Here is a 20235-nt window from a genome sequence, read left to right as displayed (position 1 = left end):
TATCGAACCCGCTAACAGCGAATGGTCTAGCCCAGTACTATTAGTACCTAAAAAATCAGAAGATAATAATAAAAGCTGGCGTTTAGTGATAGATTTTCGGAAATTAAATGATTGTATAATGCATGACAAATTTCCCCTTCCGAATATAAGTGATATATTAGACTCACTTTCAGGAGCTATTTATTTTTCTCAATTAGATTTAACACAAGCTTATTATCAAACGAAGCTAAATGCTGACAGTAGGAAATATACCGCATTCACAACACCGTCTGGCCAGTATCAAATGACCCGTCTACCTATGGGTTTGAAAACCAGTCCTGGTTCATTTTCACTCTTAATGACAGTAGCAATGTCGGGACTTAATTACGATAAATGTTTTGTATATTTGGATAATTTAATTTGTTTCGGAAGAAATTTAGATAGTCATAATAAAAATTTGTTAGATATTTTAACAAGGCTTAGAAAAGTTAATTTAAAATGAAATCCTGATAAGTGCGATTTTCTTCGAAAAGAAATTTTATACCTCGGACACGTGGTATCAGCGGACGGCATTAAACCAGATCCAGAAAAAATTAAGGCATTAATTAATTATCCGGTTCCTAAAAACGTTGACGAGCTCAAACGATTTGTAGCCTTTGCGAATTATTATCGAAAGTTTATTCTGAATTTCGCCCAAATCTGTATTCCATTAAATGATTTATGTCGTAAAAATGTAATATGTAATTGGGATAAAAACTGTCAAAAATCATTTAGTACTTTAAAAGAAATGTTAATGAGCCCTCCAATATTACGATATCCTATTTTCGATTATAATAACACATTTATACTACAGACAGACGCCTCAGGGTATGCAATAGGCTCGATTTTATGTAATGCTGATCGTAGACCAATAGCTTACGCCAGTCGTAGTTTAAATAAAGCTGAACGTAGGTATCCAACGATTGAGAAAGAGCTTTTAGCGATCGTTTGGTCTGTTAAATATTTTAGACCGCGTCTCTATGGACGAAAGTTAATTATAGAAACGGATCATAGACCCTTAATATTTTTATACAATATGACAGATCCTTCCAGTAGATTGTTAAAATTTCGGCTAATACTTGAAGAGTATGATTTTAAGGTTACTTATGTGAAAGGGTGTGATAATGTATCTGCAGATGCATTGTCACGCATAGAAATTAGTAGTGAAGAATTAAAGGCGATGAATGATCATATTTTGTCAGTACTTACAAGGGCACAAAAGAAGAAGCTTGATGAAAAACCTTGTAATTCTACTTCGGTTTCTAATATTTCTACTGACGATTGGACTGATCACCCAAGAGTTGTAGAGATATTAAAACTACCGAAGTATTACACGGAGTTGGTATTTGTGAATGAAGAAGAACGGAAAAAGGTTAAAAAATGCGTATCATTAGAGCGTGGTGATTATGCATACTCGTCGTCAAATCGTACAATTTTTGTGAAACTGTTTACCCAATCCCAGTGTACACGAGCTGTCTCTGTGAGGGAAATGGAATCATTTTGTATCGATTTAAAAATAAATACGTTATATGTAATAAAAGATGAGAATAATTTTCAAATAATTAAAGAGCTAGCTCAGGTTATAAATAAAATGCGTAAGTGGTCCGGACCCCGTTTATGCGTAATTAAAGGAGTTACAAAAATTATAGACGACGATACGAAAAGAGTTATATTAAACGATTATCATATCCTGCCCACTAGCGTACACGCAGGAATAAGACGTATGTTAAATAACAGATATAAGTTTACATTAATTGTTTTTTGTAATTTAATACTTGACTGTAATTAAAATATATTTTTGCAATGCAATAATAAAAATATATGCATAAAGTAACGTAAAATCTAAACAAAAAATTAAAAAATCACAAAAGTTTTTAAAATACACTCAATAACATTTTACTTATCACTATCACTTCACTTCACACAATCACTTGTCGAGGAGGTGAACTGCTGTTTAAGCTTTGTTCCCCTCGACGAACTGTTATAGTCGCCAGTCCTACATCCTGTAGCTCTCTTCTCATATAGTGCGCGTAATTTTCTTTGCACTTCCTCCACATCATGTACGCTATTCCTGCCAGGATACATGTAATGATAAAGAGTAGATAGTCTTCTAAACATCATAAAGTAATACTCTTCTAAACATCGAGACGACGACGTTGTTTTTAGTGAGAAAAAGTAGTGTTACCGTGTTTTTTCTACTGCTAACTTATGTTACTATAAACTATAATAGTGAAGATTCTTTTGTATATAATTTCCAACTAGTTTTTTAAGTGATTAACAGCATTAATTGTGTTTCTTATACGTAACAGAAGTCGTTATTACTTTGAACTGTGAATACTCGAAACAAAGAAACAAGTGCACGGATATAATATGAATCACCATTAGTTCATTGAACTCTATCAGCATCAACCAAACGTAACAACCCGTTGGTACAATTCAACAGCTAAACAAATCAAGCCCGCAGTCCAGTGGTGTAGACTTAAGTCGTTCGACAGCTGCAAAGAATCATGGTTCAAATCTCACCAGAAGAGGACTGGCGTAAATTGTATTTTATAATTTTCTTTTACATTTTTTTCCCCTTCTTTTAATTTTCTTACAATCTTCAACTATGGATGAACACAACATTACATTTCGAACAAAAAGATCACCAAAACATACTTTTTGTAGTCCCCTATCTTGTGACGACTTATTGTCATCTACGGAAAACCTTACACAAAGTCTGCCAGATTGCTCAACTATATACACGGAAGAGGTCTTGGATTTAAAAAATATGGTCCAAAATCTTCAACAACAACTTCAAAGTGCTCATATTGAAGTTGATAATCTAAGCATAGAAAAATCAGAACTTCAACGTAAAATACATAACTTGGAATTAAAATTAAAAGTAATTATTATTTGCGGATCGGGAAGAAAGCAAACACCACATAGTTCAAGAAAGAAATCAACCGTAAAACAAAAAATTGACTTTTCAATTGATGAACATGACAACATTACTCTGCCTAATAAAAACAGTCTTACATCATCGGTTCAAAATACTTGTGACGTATCAACCCAAACAGGGATTGTACCAGTAGAAGATCCCGCAACCGAACATAAGAATAAGAAGCTGAAGACTACACCGACAAACAGTGAAAAATCAATAAATAAGGACCGACATTTTATACGTATATTTGGCGGACAATCATGCAAAGGAGTGGCAGCTGAACTACAACTTTTTTTAAGAAAATCATACACAAATTACAGCGTAATCGGAATAACAAAACCATTCGCTACTACAGAGGAAATCTTAAAAGGATGTAACGAAAAAAGTATAAATAATGACGACAAGATTTTAATAAATATCGGAGAAAATGATATAAACCCATATAAAGTAATAATGGAACTACATAGTATTATAAAACAATTCCCTAAAAATGACATCTTTATTCTGCAGGCAACGTACAACCCTCATTTTAATGTAGATTTATTAAATTACCAATTCAAACTAATATCACAAAACTTTAAAAATTGTCACTTTATAGAAATACAAGACATAAACCGATATAATAATATTAGTAAAATAGTATATAGAATTGTCAAAAAATACATTCCGTACACACCGAGTATTAATGTTGTACAAAGAAAATTGTTAAAATCAAGTAAATATTTGAAAGGTACTATACCTTATTACTTTAATAAAATGAATGTAAAAAATAAGAATTGTAAAAAAACTACACATACTTTATGTACGAAAAAAGGGACAATACCTTTCTATTTCGGACAATGTAACAAAAAAATAACAGCTCAACGCAACATGCTACCATTACATGAAAATCAGCCATTTCGTGACTAAAAACAAACACTTTAATATTAAAATACTTCATCAAAACATCGCTAGCATTTCTTCAAAAAAAGAATATTTAGAGATAGCTTTAAGCGAACTTAATAATACTCAGGACGATCCTGACATTATTTGTCTTTCAGAAACATTTGTTAAAACAGGTAACGAAAAATTTATAAATGTAGCAGCATTTGCCTCGTACTACTCGAGAAACGAACAGAGAGGAGGTGTCTGTATTCTTATAAAAAATAATTCCATAAAATTTTTTCATGATTTAAATATTTTTTTTCTTTTCGTGGGTAGGAGTGAAATAAGTTACACATCGTTTTTGTTTTTGCTCCCTTTTATAATTAAAAATATATTATATTTAATATAATATTATTAATGAACATGCTTTAAAGGTTTTATACCTGCCAGTTCTACTTTCCTGAATAAAATTCCTCAGCAAATTGTGCACATTTCAAGGTTTATAATATCAACATCATCACATTTGACACATTTTATTACTATGGACTCAATACAAAACAGCATCGCCGAATTGAGTGAACACTTTAACGCTAGGATGGCAGAGTTCCAGCGTAATCTGCAGAATTCTATCCCAGCTACCAGCCCGACATCCAATATTACTGCACAATTCAATTCTTTTAGGAGTTTTGTTTTGACTGCTCTTGATGGTCTTCAACAGCTGGTCGATATCCTCACACGAAAGTATGAAGAAATGGAGATGAGGAGTCGCAGAAAAATCCTGTTGTTACATGGTATTCCAGAGACTAAAAATGAAAAAGTCTGTTCGGTAGCGATAAAGACACTCAATGATCACCTAAAGTTGTCTAATATTAGTGTAGACACTGTGAAGCGTTGCCATCGTTTAGGCCAATTTAATGCTGATAAACCCAGGGCTATTCTGATTAAATTCACTGATTTAGCGTTAAGAAACAAAATTTGGTTCGCTAAAACTGCACTTAAGAATTCTGGTGTGACTATGTCGGAGTTCTTAACCAAGGAGAGGCATAACATCTTCCTGGCTGCCAGACAACGATTTGGAGTCACTAAGTGTTGGACGAAGGATGGCCAAATTGTTGTTCTTGGATCGGACGGATCACATCACCGTATCTTCAAAATGGCTGATCTCAACGCTGTTTCCTCTTCATCTGGAGTTGCTGCTGCGAGTACCTCAGGTGCAAGTTTTCCATCGACGAGTCAAAGCCAGAAAGATGGTAAAGTTATCAACCAAACTCGTTCAAAGAGGGTTATCAAAAAATAATTTAACTAATTTTATTATTATTTTTCTTTTTTACTTTCACTAAAATTTTATATTGTCTTAATTTACTTTGCCAGTAAGATAGATTATGCTCTAAATTTAACACCCTCGTATTAATTCAATGTTATTTCAATGTTGTTTACATCGAGTCAACATTGAGTTATTTGACATTTAACGTCAAATGTATTTGACGATTTTTATGGCTCTGGACGCAAGTCCTTTTACAATATTTGATTTTAAAGTGTCATAGATATAGATATCATAGACAACTAAATTGACTGAAGGTTGAATAAGATATCTTGTTTTAACAGAATTTTATTTAAAATTCTTTATATATATTTTTATTGTTGTTATTGTGATTCTTGTTTTTGTTGTAAATTTTTTTTTTTTTTTATTTTTTTTTTTTTTTTAACTTTTAAGTTTGTTATTAGTTTTCTGAGGTTAATTTAAACCTTAAGCAATCTCTCTCGTGCAACTGGTGGGTGAAGACCGGTCGTTCATTATAAATAATATTAAATAAATTATATATATATATATTTTTTACGTATTTGTTTATTGTTATTTTTATTCAGCGCTTAGTTATTTATCTATTATTATTATTTTTATAAACGTATTATTATTACCTCTATGAGTTTAAACGAAAGTAATGTTAATTCTGATTCTGATTGCGATAACAACTTTCATTCCTTCTCCTCATCATCTGATAATAGTTTTCATAGTGCTTCTGTGCCTCTTTCTTCTCTCCTTGATTCTGCCTTTTCTCCTTACCCTAGAAACTTCAATGTTGTTCACATTAATGCTCAAAGCATTCCCTCACACTATGCAGACTTTGTTTCCTCTTTTAACAACGATAATATACATGCTATTTTGGTGTCTGAAACGTTTCTTAAACCTAATTTACCTTCATCCTATTATTCTTTACCTAATTTTCACCTCATTCGAAATGATCGCGTGGGAAAAGGTGGCGGCGGTGTTGCAATTTACCTGCGCAACAATATTCCTTTTACGATTATCGACAAATCACCAGCACAATACTCGACCTTCTCCGAGCATATCTTTCTGGAACTAATATTTGGCTCCAAAAAGATACTGCTCGGCGTTTTCTACAGCCCTTCATTACTTATAGACTATTTTCAACATTTGGAAAATCTACTAGAACTATATAGTCCTACTGTCGACCACTCTATCATCTTGGGTGACTTTAACACGTGCGTCCTTAAAAATGATTCACGTGCCAAGCGTCTTAAAAACTTAATAAGCAGCCTCAATTTTACATTACTTTCGACTGATGCAACACACTTTTTCCCCAATTGCACACCCTCGACACTTGACTTAAAGATCGTCTCATCTGCCGAGTTTGTGGATACGCATGGCCAGTGCCCTGCCGAAGCATTCTCGTACCACGACCTCATTTACGTGTCCTACAGGATTCGTCCCCCAAAAACCAGGCCAACCATTGTCATGCGTCGAAACTTTAAACATTTCGACAACACAAGCTTTTTGTCTGACCTTAATGACATCGACTGGGATATGGTTTTTAATGCTCCTTCTATTAATGATAAACTTGACATTTTTAATTCCTTACTAACCCAACTCTATGATAAACATGCTCCACTCCGCCCAATCAAACTCAAACATCTTCCAGCACCGTGGTTAACCCCGGATATTAAAAGGCTGATGTCAAAACGTAATGCGGCTAAATCAAAATATAAACTAACACCTTCTGATGCTAATTACGAGCATTATAAGAAGCTACGTAACCGATGCAGCAAAACCTGCAGAGACGCACAAAGAAAATTTATCCACGACTCTATTGAAAATAAAAGTCAGGCCAGTGTTTGGAAATTCTTGTGCTCCCTAGGTATCGGCCGACAACGTAGCAATTTGCCGTTAAGCATTGACATTGATGCATTAAACAAGTATTTTGCCACTGCTACAGCATTATTAGACAGTCATGCCAAAGTAATCACCCTAAATAATATTAATTCCCTGCCTCCTGACGTTATCCTTCCTTTTAAATTCGAGCCTGTCACTCCAGACGAAGTAAAAAAACATATTTTAGCTATTAAATCGGATGCGACTGGTAGTGATGGTATCAGTCGAAAACTAATCCTATTAATCCTTGATTTTATTACGCCTATTATTTCTCATATATTTAATTTTTCTTTATCCTCAAACGAATTCCCTATTGCATGGCAAACTGCACATGTCATTCCTCTCCCTAAGACCAATAACCCTACGTTATTTTCACATTTCCGTCCTATTAGCATACTTCCTTTCCTGTCTAAAGTATTAGAACGTATAGTCTTTTCTCAACTCAACCTTTTTCTTTCTAAAAACCATACTCTCAGTCGGTATCAATCTGGCTTCAGATCTGGGCATAGCACAGTTACAGCGCTTGTCAAAGTTTGTGACGATATTCGTCTCAATATGGACAATAAGTTGCTGACTGTCTTGGTACTATTGGACTTTAGCAATGCTTTCAACACCGTTGATCATGATGTGCTACTTGCCATACTAAGATCAATCGGTGTCTCCGATAGTGCTCTTGCCTGGTTCTGCAGTTTTCTCGGTAATCGCCGGCAATGTGTAGTTGCTAATAATAAATATTCTACCCTAGTTCCACTTTCTTGTGGAGTCCCACAAGGAAGTGTCCTCTCACCACTTCTCTTTGCTATATTTATTAATTCTCTTCCTAAACTTCTTTCCTCTTATCATCTATATGCGGACGACTTGCAACTATACATTGCTGCGCCTTCACTTGACATTACGGACGCAATTCACAGGATAAACTGCGATCTGGATAAAATCTGTACTTGGAGTAAGTCGTATGGACTGCACATAAATGCGGCTAAATCACAGATTACCATCATAGGAAGCCCAAAACAACTTGCGAAGGTGGTTATAATCGCCTTACCTCCTATTCTATTTGACTCCTTTGCTTTAAACATCACTCCATCTGTTAAAAACTTAGGAATTCTAATGGATAATTCCCTTTCTTGGACTCCACAAATTGCAGAGGTAAGTCGTAAATTGTTTGCTGCAATAGGGCGGTTACGAAAATGGAAAAACCTTCTGTCCATAAATATTAAGAAATCCTTAGCCAATGCTCTTCTCTTGCCAATACTTGATTATGCAGATCAATGCTACTTGGATTTAACCGAAACTCAATTTGACAAACTAGAGCGATTGCAAAACATGTGCATAAGATTTATTTTCGGTTTACGAAAATATGATCATGTCTCTTCCTTCCGTCTACAACTTAAGTGGCTTCCTATAAGACTCCGTCGTAACTTTCACATTCTCCTTCTTCTTTACACTATCCTTTACAATCCTCTTTCTCCTTCCTATTTAAAAGAGTCTTTCTGTTTTCTCGGCTCAGGCCAAACACATAGCCTTGGTCTCCGTTCATGGAATGACAACCGCCTTAAGTTACCGACCTGTCATTCCAATTATTTTAGCAATTCCTTCACAGCTAAATCTGCCAAGCTTTGGAACTCTCTCCCCTCAGATATTCGCCAGTCAGAATCTATAAACTCCTTTAAAAATCGTTTATTCAATTATTATTTACTTAAAGTTGATGATCTTTAAATTTACAGTGCATTATATGTATGTCTTAAATTCATTTTGTATATATTATAAGTATATTTATATGTATTTAGTATATTTGTATGTATTTATGCGTATATGTATGTATGTATGTATGTATGTATATATATATGTATGTATGTATGTATGTAGTTAGGTTTTTATAATTGTTTGGATTACCTTCGCTTCTCTTATTATTATTTGCACTACCCATATATTTTGACTTTGCTTCTTTACTACTACGGGTTGTCTGGTAGAGATTGCTTATAGCAATAAGACCGCCCTTGTACACCACTTTCTTTTACCTATATTTGTTATTACTGTTTTTTTTTTTCCTGTTTATGTTTGTGTGCAATAAAGTTTTTATCTATCTATCTATCTATCTATTTTAAAAACCATTAGTAAAGAAAAAGAATTTGAGTGTTGTGGTATCGAAATTAGCCAAGAAATGTTATATATTATTTGTATTTACAGAACTCCTCAGGCAGATATTAATACATTCTTTATCCAGCTGCAAAAATTGCTACGTTCTTTTAAAAAATCCCAGACGAAAGATTGTTATTGCTGGTGATATTAATATAAATATATTGCAACAAACAAAAAATAGTGATTTTTTGTGTGACCTAATAAGAAATTACAATCTTAAAATGCATATTAATCAACCAACCAGAAAACTCTCATGTATTGATCAAATTTTTAGCAATATTCATACAGCAATTGGAAAAATATTACCATTAGGCCTTTCCGATCACGAAACAGCGCAAATGCTTATCATCCCAATAAGCCCCCGTAACAAAAGTAGCAATAAATCCATAAAATACTCCATTAAGGACTACAGCTACGAAAATATCTTAAAGTTTAAAAATTACCTTAAAAGTATCACATTTAATGATGCAATGGAACAATGTGATCCCAACTGTGGATTTAAAATATTTCACGAGTGGTTTACTTTACTATACAATTTAAATTTTCCTAAGATTATAAGATATAGAAAAATTAAGAATACTAATAAATCTCTAAAATAAATTTCAAAGGGGATAAGAAAAAGCTGCTCTACTAAACGAATAATGCGCTTTAAATACTATAAAGAAAACTCCACTATAAATAAAACTCAATACAAATCTTACTCAAATATCTTAAAGCAATGCATATATCAAGCGAAAAGAGTCGCGAATACAAAAAAATGAAAAATAGTAAAAATATCTGTAAAGCGACATGGCAAATAATAAAAGCAGAGACTATGAATTATTCAAATAATGAAGTTTATATAAGTGATATTGTATTTAATGCCTCCTGGCTGTTTCTACTCATATATAATTATGTATATAATTAATTTGACGTAAAAAAAAAAAAAGTCCCGCTGAGTTTCTTTCGCCGGTTCTTCTCAGGTCAGGGTGTTTTCTTTTCCGAACCGGTGGTAGTGTTTAACTTGACAATCAATAAGAAAGTGTAATACTTCTATATTGAATAAAGGAATTTGAGTTTGAGTTTGAGTTTGAGTAATAATGAAAATATATCAAACCCTAACTTAATAGCCTTGACATTCAATAAATATTTTATATCCCTGACTAACAACAATTAGCATTAGCAGCCTGTAAATTTTCTCACTGCTGGGCTAAAGGCCTCCTCTCCCTTTGAGGAGAAGGGTTGGAGCATATTCCACCACGCTGCTCCAATGCGGGTTGGTGGAATACACATGTGGCAGAATTTCGTTGAAATTAGACACATGCAGGTTTCCTCACGATGTTTTCCTTCACCGCCGAGCACGAGATGAATTATAAACACAAATTAAGCACATGAAAATTCAGTGGTGCCTGCCTGGGTTTGAACCCGAAATCATCGGTTAAGATGCACGTGTTCTAACCACTGGGCCATCTCGGCTCAACAACAATACAAATAATAATAATCTAATTTCTAGGAATAGTAATTTAATGAAAAATAATATTGACTGTTACGAAAAAGGAACTAATCTTAACTTTTACAATAATTCTTATCAACTTTACGATGACCAAACACATAATAAAGTCTTGACTAGTGATAAAACAACTGTGTGGGACCATTTTAGCTTTTCATTTTTCTTATCACCTGTATCACACGAAGACAATTTTTTTTTTTTCTGGCTTTTATTTGTGCCAAAAAGACACAGATTATTTCGCCAATGTCACGTGCGATGGAGAAGACACGGTAGAGATTGGTTGGTGCGGTCGAAATTGCAGGCTCAGTTTAATTTTGAAGGCATAATAGTAGTAGATGGAATTAAAAAACCCACAACCTAAAACAACACAATAATAATAATTAGATAAAAAAAAAATAACTGCTATTTAAACACAGAAAAACAATCACAAAACTATTTATAGCTTAATCTTATTACGTTCAATATATTTACATAGAAATTTACAAAATGGACTAAACACAAACATTAATAAACATTCGACATTAATAGGGCGAGGAACTTTTGGAGGGAGAACGTCATATGCGGGATAGAGGAGTTTGGGGCAAGAGAACAGTATATGGGGTAGGGAACCTTCGTCTAGGCCACACTCACACAAAGAGTGATCTCTAACTCTAATTTTACATAGATGTATGGGAGTACATGCATGTCCAAGGCGTAGTCGGCAGATAGTTGTGGTGATCCAACGATTGGCTTGCCTGTGAAGTGAAAACCAAGGTCGCCTTGGGATTTCTGGTTGTAGAGATGCGTAAAATCTACCTTTAGATTTTGATGAAACTTTCCAAACAGAGTTCCAGGATTTATCCAGATGAGTTTTCGCTAAAGCACACAAATCCTGAGTTGAATTTTTAAAATGATCTAGAGAGCCAGTTGTTATAGCAGCTCTAGCGAACGAGTCTGCGGCTTCATTACCGCTTATACCAGAATGGCTTGGTATCCAGACAAGCGATATTTCTAGCCCTTTTTGGTGACACGAGAACAAAGCCTCCCTGATCTTAAAGATGATAAAAAAATTCCGCCTACTACGAAATGGATTTTCCCTAATTGCCAACAGACAGCTCAAAGAGTCTGTCAGGATAACAGTCTGTCTTAGGTCATGAGATTGGGCAAATAGGATGGCTTCCAGAATTGCAATCGCTTCACCGGAAAACAATTATGTTTCAGGAGGGGATTTGAATTGAAGGATAATTTTGAATTTGGGAATCCAACAGGCTGAACCGACACAGCTATCGGGGGATATTTTAGAGGCATCAGTAAATATAAGGAGATGGTTTGACCATTTTTGATGAAAGATTCTTTGAAATTTACAGTTTGTTTCAGGAGCCCCTTTAGTAAGACCAAGATCTGTGACAATTGGAGGATTATATACAAGAGCTCTAAATGGAGTGGAAAAAAGAGGATTTGAATGGAACCTCAATATAGGATGCGGAAGTTTGGTAAATTTTAAAAAACTATCTAATAACAAGGATGGACTTTTAGGACGAGCACAGAATTGGGACAGTTTGCTTAAACGGGACCAAAGAGGATGAGAGGATAACTGTAATGATTTTACCACGAAGCGGTCGCATAAAAATTGTCTTCTTAGTTGTAGAGGAGGATCAACACATTCAACTTGCAGGGCGTTAGTGGGTGAAGTCTTCATGGCTCCTATAATTATTCTAAGGCATTTGTGTTGGATTCTATTAAGTTTATCAGAAACGGTTTTATTAAGTGGATCTAAGACAAATAGTCCATAGTCTAAATGACTACGGACTATTGCATTGTACAGTAGTTTAAGAGAATATGGGTGAGCTCCCCACCAGACACCTGAGACAGCTCTAAGGACGTTAATGCCCTTTTCACATTTTTTGATAATATGTTCAGAGTGACAAATTCCGTTCAGTTTGTTATCAAGTATTATGCCTAGAAACTTCGCCTTATTGACAAAGTTGATACGCTGATCCCCACAAAACAGGTCAAAGACGGGAATAAGCCTTTTTCGTGTAAAAGCAATTGCCTGAGTCTTATCTACTGAAAGAGATAAGCCATGATCAGAGAGCCATAGGTCAAGATAATGTAAAGCAGAGTTTAAACGCAATGTTAAGTTTTGGACGGAAGAAGATCTATGATATAATACAATGTCATCAGCATATTGAAGGATGTTACAAAAGTTATTAACAGACAATTCGAGATCGTGGGTATAAATGCTGTAAAGCAGAGGGCTTAGGACTGAGCCTTGCGGGAGACCTTTCCAGACGAATCGGGGGGAAGAAAAAATTTTGGTGTTTAACAGAAATTGATCTGCAAAATAGCAGGTTACATATGAAATGTGTAATCCTCGGAGGAACGCTCAGCTGGTGCAGTTTTTGCCTGAGTACCGGAAGAAGAACATTATTATATGCAGAAGAAATATCTAGAAAAACACCCACAAGGTACTCTCCGTTAGAAAAGGCTATTCGAATGTCTGTCGTGAGAATGCTGAGACTATCGAGAGTGCTCAGACCCTTTCGAAAGCCAAATTGAGAGGGTAAGAGAATATTCCTGCTTTCCATTATCCATTCCAAACGGTTTTTTAGGAGGTGTTCAGTTACTTTTACTAATGTAGATGATGAAGCAATGGGTCTATAAGAACTTGGGTCCAATGGGCTTTTTCCTGGTTTGAGAATGGGGATAATAATTTGGGACTTCCAAGATTCCGGGACGATTCCTGCTGAGAAAAAAGCATTAATTAAATTCAAATAGACGCATTTAGCTTTATCACTAAGGTTTACTATAAAAGAATAGGGAACGCCATCTTCCTCTGGAGATGAGTCTTTAAGTCCCTTTAGAGCTGTATGGAGCTCTGAGAGAGTAAAAGGACCATCCATATCATCCGATACAAGTGTTGGAGTCAGTGTAATAAAGCTATCCTGGCATGGGACAAAGGGAGGTGCCAGCTTGGCAGCAAAATCATTAAGCCATATGGAGGGATTATTGGCATTTGGATTTTCTGAGTTGAGGGAACGGCGAAATTTCTTAAGATTTGTCCAAACTGTTTGAGGAGGAGATCGAGGACTGAGGGATTCACAGAAGTTGGTCCACCCTAGCTTTTTCTTTTTTTTGAACAGTCTTTTAATTTTGGCATCAATACGCTGATATTTGATGAAATTTTGTGGAGTCATAGAGACTGTATATGACTCTTCGGCTTCAAATCTCCGTTGGACCATGACATTACATTCTTCATCCCACCAAGGAGGAGAAAGCAAAGTCTTTTTATTTATATTTTTTAGAGGAAAATGGGCATCAGCAGAGGATTTGATAGCATTAAGGAAAAGTTCGTAGTAAGCAATAATATTTTCATCATTCACAAAACCAGGGAGGGAGTCTAACATGGCATCAACAGAGTTAGACCAGTTAACATTTTTTAGTCTGTATTTTAGAAGAGGGGATGATTTGAAGGATGTGAGGGATCTGTTCTTAAGTGAAAGAAGGATAGGAAAATGGTCGCTTCCAAATGTTGATGGGAGGGTATTCCAAGATAGTTGTGAGGATAGGGAGGGAGTTGATAGGGATAAGTCGACGGCAGAAAAAGGATTCTGATTTGGATAGTTCCGCATACATTCCATCAGCCGGTGATAAACATCATCTTTACGATTACACTGTAAACATTTGTTTGTGTTTGACTTACCCATCATATAATTAAACATATTTGATGGAATGTGACCGGAACGAAGTCTTAAAAATTTTACAATACTTTTCCGACACATTTTAAAATTTTGGAACCATGGACAAGAAGGAAGTTCACAAACTATAGTTTTGTACCATATACCTTTTTGTCGTGATCTTTCATCAAAGTACTCCTGCCAATTATTTTTACAAGTTTGTTTGACTTTCTTTAAAATTTCAGTATATAAAAGTGTACAATTATAAGGAATTCCATCATGTACTGCCTTTTTTGCTGCCTTATCTGCTTCCTCGTTGCCCATGATTCCAATTTGTGACGGCATCCACTGGATAACAATTATTTTATTCGTGCGTTCAATATTACATATTGACTCCAAAATATAATAGGCTGTCGAATGTCCTCGAATAGTCGAGGTCAATCGAGCCAAGTGTAAAAGAGCACTCTTTGAGTCCGACAATATGACAAACTTATTTGCGTTACAAGATAAAACATAAGAGAGTGCTTCTGAGATTGCTATCAACTCACTGTGCATTATAGACACATCTGCTTCAATTTTAAACTTGATTGTTATATCTGCTTGAGGGTCAAAAATTGCTGCACCTGAACCAGTTCTGTCTTTAGATCCATCAGTGTATAATTTATAAAAAGAATTATATTTATTATCCAGTAGAAGCCGACAAAAATTTTGCATATCTAATCTATTACATAATGATTTAGCCATGTTAATACCTTCAACAAAAGGAACTAAATTTTTTGATATATTTAGGCTACTGATCCAAGTCTGAAGAGAATAAATTTGTAATTTTTTAATTACTTTAAATGAATATTGATTTAAATACCTATACACTGTGATAAGCAAAGGTATTTTTTGTTTCTCCAATAAGAACTATCACAAATATTATTTAATGACTCTAATACACCTACAGTTAAGTTGTCTTCGAAAGATTTTGACTTTAATACAAATTTACCAGCTAGATATTTCCTTCGAATTTGAAGAGGTGGAATATGCAATTCACTCTCCATAACATGTATCGGTGTTGTTCTAATAAAGCCGCCAATAATTCGTAGTGACTGATTTTGCACTTTGTCTAATTTGCTTAGATGACTTTTTATGCTATTGTCGTACAAAAAGCTCCCATAATCTAATCGGCTACGTGTAATCGATATATACAGACGCCTTAAGTGAATCGGATGAACCCCCCACTGACTACCAGCCAAAACTTTAAAAAGATTTAAAAATTTAAGGGTTTTGTCTTTAACCTCATTAATGTGCCTTCCCCATTTTAAACTCCTATCAAGCCACATTCCCAAATATTTAATAATAATAATAATAACTCTTTATTGTACACACACAAGAAAAAAAAAACTTACATTCAATAACACAATATTAAAAAAAGAGAAATGTACAACAGGCGGTCTCATCGCTTAACAGCGATTTCTTCCAGACAACCAGCATGGAGGAGTTAATGTGAAAAAGCGGAAAGCGGGTGTACAGCACAGAAGTTAAATACTATATGAAATTATATTTATACACAAATTATTACACTAAACAAGATAAATATACTACCCAAATACATATACATATATATCGAAACATAAAACATACATACCAACATACATACATAGATACATACATAAATACATACATACATACATATATACATACATACATACATACACATATACATACATATAGATATAGATAGCATGTCATAAACTTATGTACGAGTACAATCGAATACAAATATAAATACCTAGTGATAATGTAATTGACAGCAAACTTAAAGCCTTAAATAGTATTCCTTAACTTTATTTTTAAAAGATTCAAGTGATTTCGCATGCCTAATGTGTAACGGAAGGGTATTCCACAAGCGTGCTGCTTCAATACAAAAGACTTGCTGTAATAAGTAGTGGAGTGATTGCGAATTTTCAAAGTGAGACGTTCACTGGAACGAAGCGATCTATTATGGGAGTCACAGAGAAATTCAAAGTTTTCCTTTAAATACGAAGGGAGAATAGGACTAAATAATATAGAATATAGAAGAGATAGTATGTGCGTACTCCTGCGAAGACGTATAGGAAGCCACTTGAGTCCTTCACGAAACTCAGAAACGTGGTCATACTTGCGAAGTCCAAATATGAACCGAATACAGAGGTTTTGGAGACGCTCAAGTTTATTCAGCTGATCCTCCCTTAAGTCTAGGTAGCAAGTATCGGCGTAATCAAGGATAGGATGAAGAAGAGACTTGGCAAGAGCAACTTTAGTTGGAAAAGGAAGAAAATTACGCAACCTTCTTAGTGAACCGATTGATGAAAATATTTTCCTGCTAACTTCACATATCTGTGGATCCCACGACAAAAATTTATCAAATGTTATACCTAAGTTCTTGACTGTTTCACTGTAAGGGATAATGACACCGGCAAAAGAAATTTGAGGCACATTCGAGCAATTAATCCGCGAAATAAGCTGTTGACTTCCGATAATTATAGCTTGCGATTTGGAAGGATTAACCTGCAAACCAAACTCTCTGCTCCATCTGTTGATATGTTCGAGGTCTTTATTTATGGTACCTATCGTACTAGGCAGATCTTCTAAGTTTGTGTACATGTAAATCTGGAGATCGTCAGCATACAGGTGGTAGGAAGAAAAAATATATTTGGTAATAGTATTAATAAAAAGTGAAAATAGAAGTGGAGACATCACGCCACCTTGCGGTACACCAGCTTTGACCGTAGTCCAGTCAGAAAAAGTGTCGTTAAGTCGCTCTCGATGCCGGCGACCGTGCAAGTAAGAGTGAAACCAGTCAATCAAAGTCAAAGTCAAAAATCTTTATTCAATATAGAAGTGTATACACTTGCTTATTGATTGTCAAAAATCTACCACCGGTTCGGAATTTAGCACCTCAGACCTGAGAAGAACCGGCGAAAGAAACTCAGCGGGATATTTATTTATTTTTTAACCATTTTCCGTATACAATGAAAATTATATTTTAGTTATTTGAAACAGCCTGGAGGCGATCATTTCATTCCCAAGGTGTGCAGTCAACTAAAAAGTCATTAGTGTTGTAATATCCTTTAGCACACAAACGCTCTTTAACGATTCTTTTAAATTTTATAATTGAATAATTTTGAACGTTTTCTGGGATCCTGTTGTAAAAACGTATACATTGCCCCAAAAAAGAGTTACTAACCCTGTGTAATCGGGTACTTGGAGTAACAAGTTTATTTTTGTTCCTAGTGTTAACAGAATGTACGTCACAATTTCTGGGAAAATCATTTATGTTTTTGCGTACATACATAACATTATCAAAAACAAATTGAGAAGCGACAGTCATTATTTTAATTTCTTTAAATTTACCTCTTAACGAATCGTTATAGGAGAAATGTTAAGAGAACGCAATACGGCAAGCAAGATGTCAAAATCTACACTATTGAAAGCATTACTGAAGTCGAGTAAAGTCAAAACAGTGAGCTGACGCTTGTCTTTAGCCATGCGAATATCATCAGTGATTTTTACTAATGCCGTAGTCGTACTATGGCCGGAGCGGAATCCGGATTGAAAGGGATTGAAAAGATTGTATCTACAGAGGAAAAGGTTAAGTTGATTATAAGTTAGACGTTCAAGAACTTTAGAGAGGAAAGGAAGAATAGATATAGGACGAAGATCGGAAAAGGAAGTCGAGGTGGGTTTTTTTGGCAAGGGAATGATTAAAGCATCTTTCCAACAAGAAGGAAATGTGCCACTCTCAATGGAAAAATTTAAAATATTTGTTATTATAGGAACTAAATTATCTATAATAGGAATTACCATTTGGCGACTAATGCAATCAGAACCAACACTGTTAGATGATACGGCAAGAATATTCTTCTTAACATCACTACACGTGAATTGACTGAATCGAAAAGAGGGAAGATCAGGAGTTGTGGAAGAAGAAATTTTAGAAATTGTATTTAATTTTGTTGTATTATCAATAGTGACAGAGGATGAGAAATGCTGATTTAGTAAATTTAGATTTATGTTTTCAGAATATAGATCTTGTTGTTGTTTCCCAACTCCTAGTGATTTGAGGAAATTCCAAACTCGGGCTGAGTCATTTTCCTCAATAACTGACTTATAGATATGGCGTCGATGTTCATCCCTACACAGCCTGTTACAGCGATTCCGAGCTCTCCGGTACTTCTCACGATTTACGTCATTGGGATCAAGTCTAAAATTAGCTTTGGCTATATTCCTTTTCTTTTGCAAGGATTTCATTTCGTCAGTCAACCATGGTGCCGGCAGATGTTTCAGTAGCACTGGTCGAATAGGAGCATGCTTGTCATAAAGTTGAGTTAAGAGGATATTGAAAGTATTTAACTTCTCATCAATTGATGAAGCATTAAGCACTCCGGACCAGTCGATATTCGACACATCCTCAACGAGCCTTTCAAAGTTAACCCTACAAAAATTACGCCTCATAACAATTTTACGTTTAGCTTTAGGAGGTCTTAGTTTGTAAGACAAGAAAAGAAGGTCATGATAGGAAAAGGCAGTAGCAGCAAATTGACCGAATTTTTCGACATGAGTGTCAGAAGAGACAAGGATTAAATCGAGCAGAGAAGGTAAGCAGTTAGGAAATGTGTGGGTCGCAGACAGTGGCAATATGTGCATGTCAGCTGCTTGTACAATAGAAGTAAAGCGTGAAGTTCGAAAGTCATTTTTAAGAAGACAAGTATTAAAATCGCCCATTATTATTTTATGTGTATACAGAGGAGCATATTTTTCTAAAAGGTGTTCAAAAGACATAAAATAATCGATGGTAAGGCTAGGATTATAGTAAACGCCTAAAAGAAGCTTGGTGTTGGAAAATAGGACCTCAATAAATAGATGTTCTGCTCCGGGGCTATTTTGGTGTTGCGATAAATCAAAAAGATGCGATAAATAAAAAAATAAAAAACACTATCAACTTGTTGTATATTACTGTTATTGTTAACTAAAGAAAATTCTGTATTACTTCTGCGTTGGCCTCTACTAAAAATACACATTTTGGTTTTTCTTTGCGATATGTTTAACCCAAGCTCTTGTATAAGATTACAAAAAATATTTAATGCACATTGAATATCATTAACAGCCAAGCCTATTACCTTATTTGAATTATATATCACAAAATCGTCTGCATTCTGGGAAATATATACATTCTGAATTTCTCGACAAATGTTTCTGGTAGCAACATTAAATAATAAAGGCGATAATGGGTCACCTTGGGGCAAGCCCATTTCTGAAGTACAGGATACTTTTTGATTGTTGCTAATTTCAATAGTCAAAAACCTTTCATGAAGGTATTCCCATAGGTATCGACACAATAAAGCGCCTATACCTGCATCATCGACAGAGTTTAATAAACTTGCTATATTGATATTATTATAGGCGTTATCTACATCAATAAAGCATGCAACTGTCGAGATCCCTTTAGTAAAGCCTATTTGAATTCGAGTTATTAATCGTACTAGATTATCATAACAGGAACGTGATCTCCTAAATCCTATAGTTTCTTCTGTATGTATATATATTTTTTTGTATCTATGTAAGTTTAATGTATATATATATTATAGATAATGGTATATATTAATGTATATATTTGTATTTAGTGTGTAATATATTCATTTATCGTTAGGTCTACTTGAATTCTATAATATAAAACTAATTGATATTGTACCTACACCATAAATATGTATTACAAATAATCTCCACTAGATTCAGGGTTTCTGGAAGAGATCTCTTGTTAGAGATAAGTTATCCCTTTGTACACATTTTTCACTTATATAATTTTCTGTATACTCTGTTGGTACATAAATAAATAAATAAATAAATAAAATCCTCGATGGAGTCCCTCCGCCCCGGGGGAAGGGCGAAGGGGACTGTCAGACTCCTACTGACTAAAAACCAACCCGTGTCCTCCAGGTACCCGTGCGTC

General features: G+C 34.7%; 1 protein-coding gene across 1 annotated transcript; it reads left to right on the top strand.

The window, feature by feature from the left end:
* The first annotated feature begins 4298 nt into the window (after nt 1–4298).
* Nucleotides 4299–5102, top strand: LOC125075549. The gene has a single exon (XM_047687262.1). The coding sequence runs from the start codon at nt 4347–4349 to the stop codon at nt 5100–5102; it is 756 nt and encodes a 251-aa protein (XP_047543218.1). The 5' UTR covers nt 4299–4346.
* Nucleotides 5103–20235: the final 15133 nt, after the last annotated feature.

This window comes from Vanessa atalanta, chromosome W (assembly GCF_905147765.1).
Source record: "Vanessa atalanta chromosome W, ilVanAtal1.2, whole genome shotgun sequence".
In the NCBI taxonomy this organism is placed as follows: Eukaryota; Metazoa; Arthropoda; class Insecta; order Lepidoptera; family Nymphalidae; genus Vanessa; species Vanessa atalanta.
This window is presented reverse-complemented; position numbering and strand designations above follow the sequence as displayed.

Coding starts and splice junctions, on each gene's coding strand:
- LOC125075549 (XM_047687262.1), top strand. CDS start 4,347: ATGGACTCAATACAAAACAGCATCGCCGAATTGAGTGAACACTTTAAC.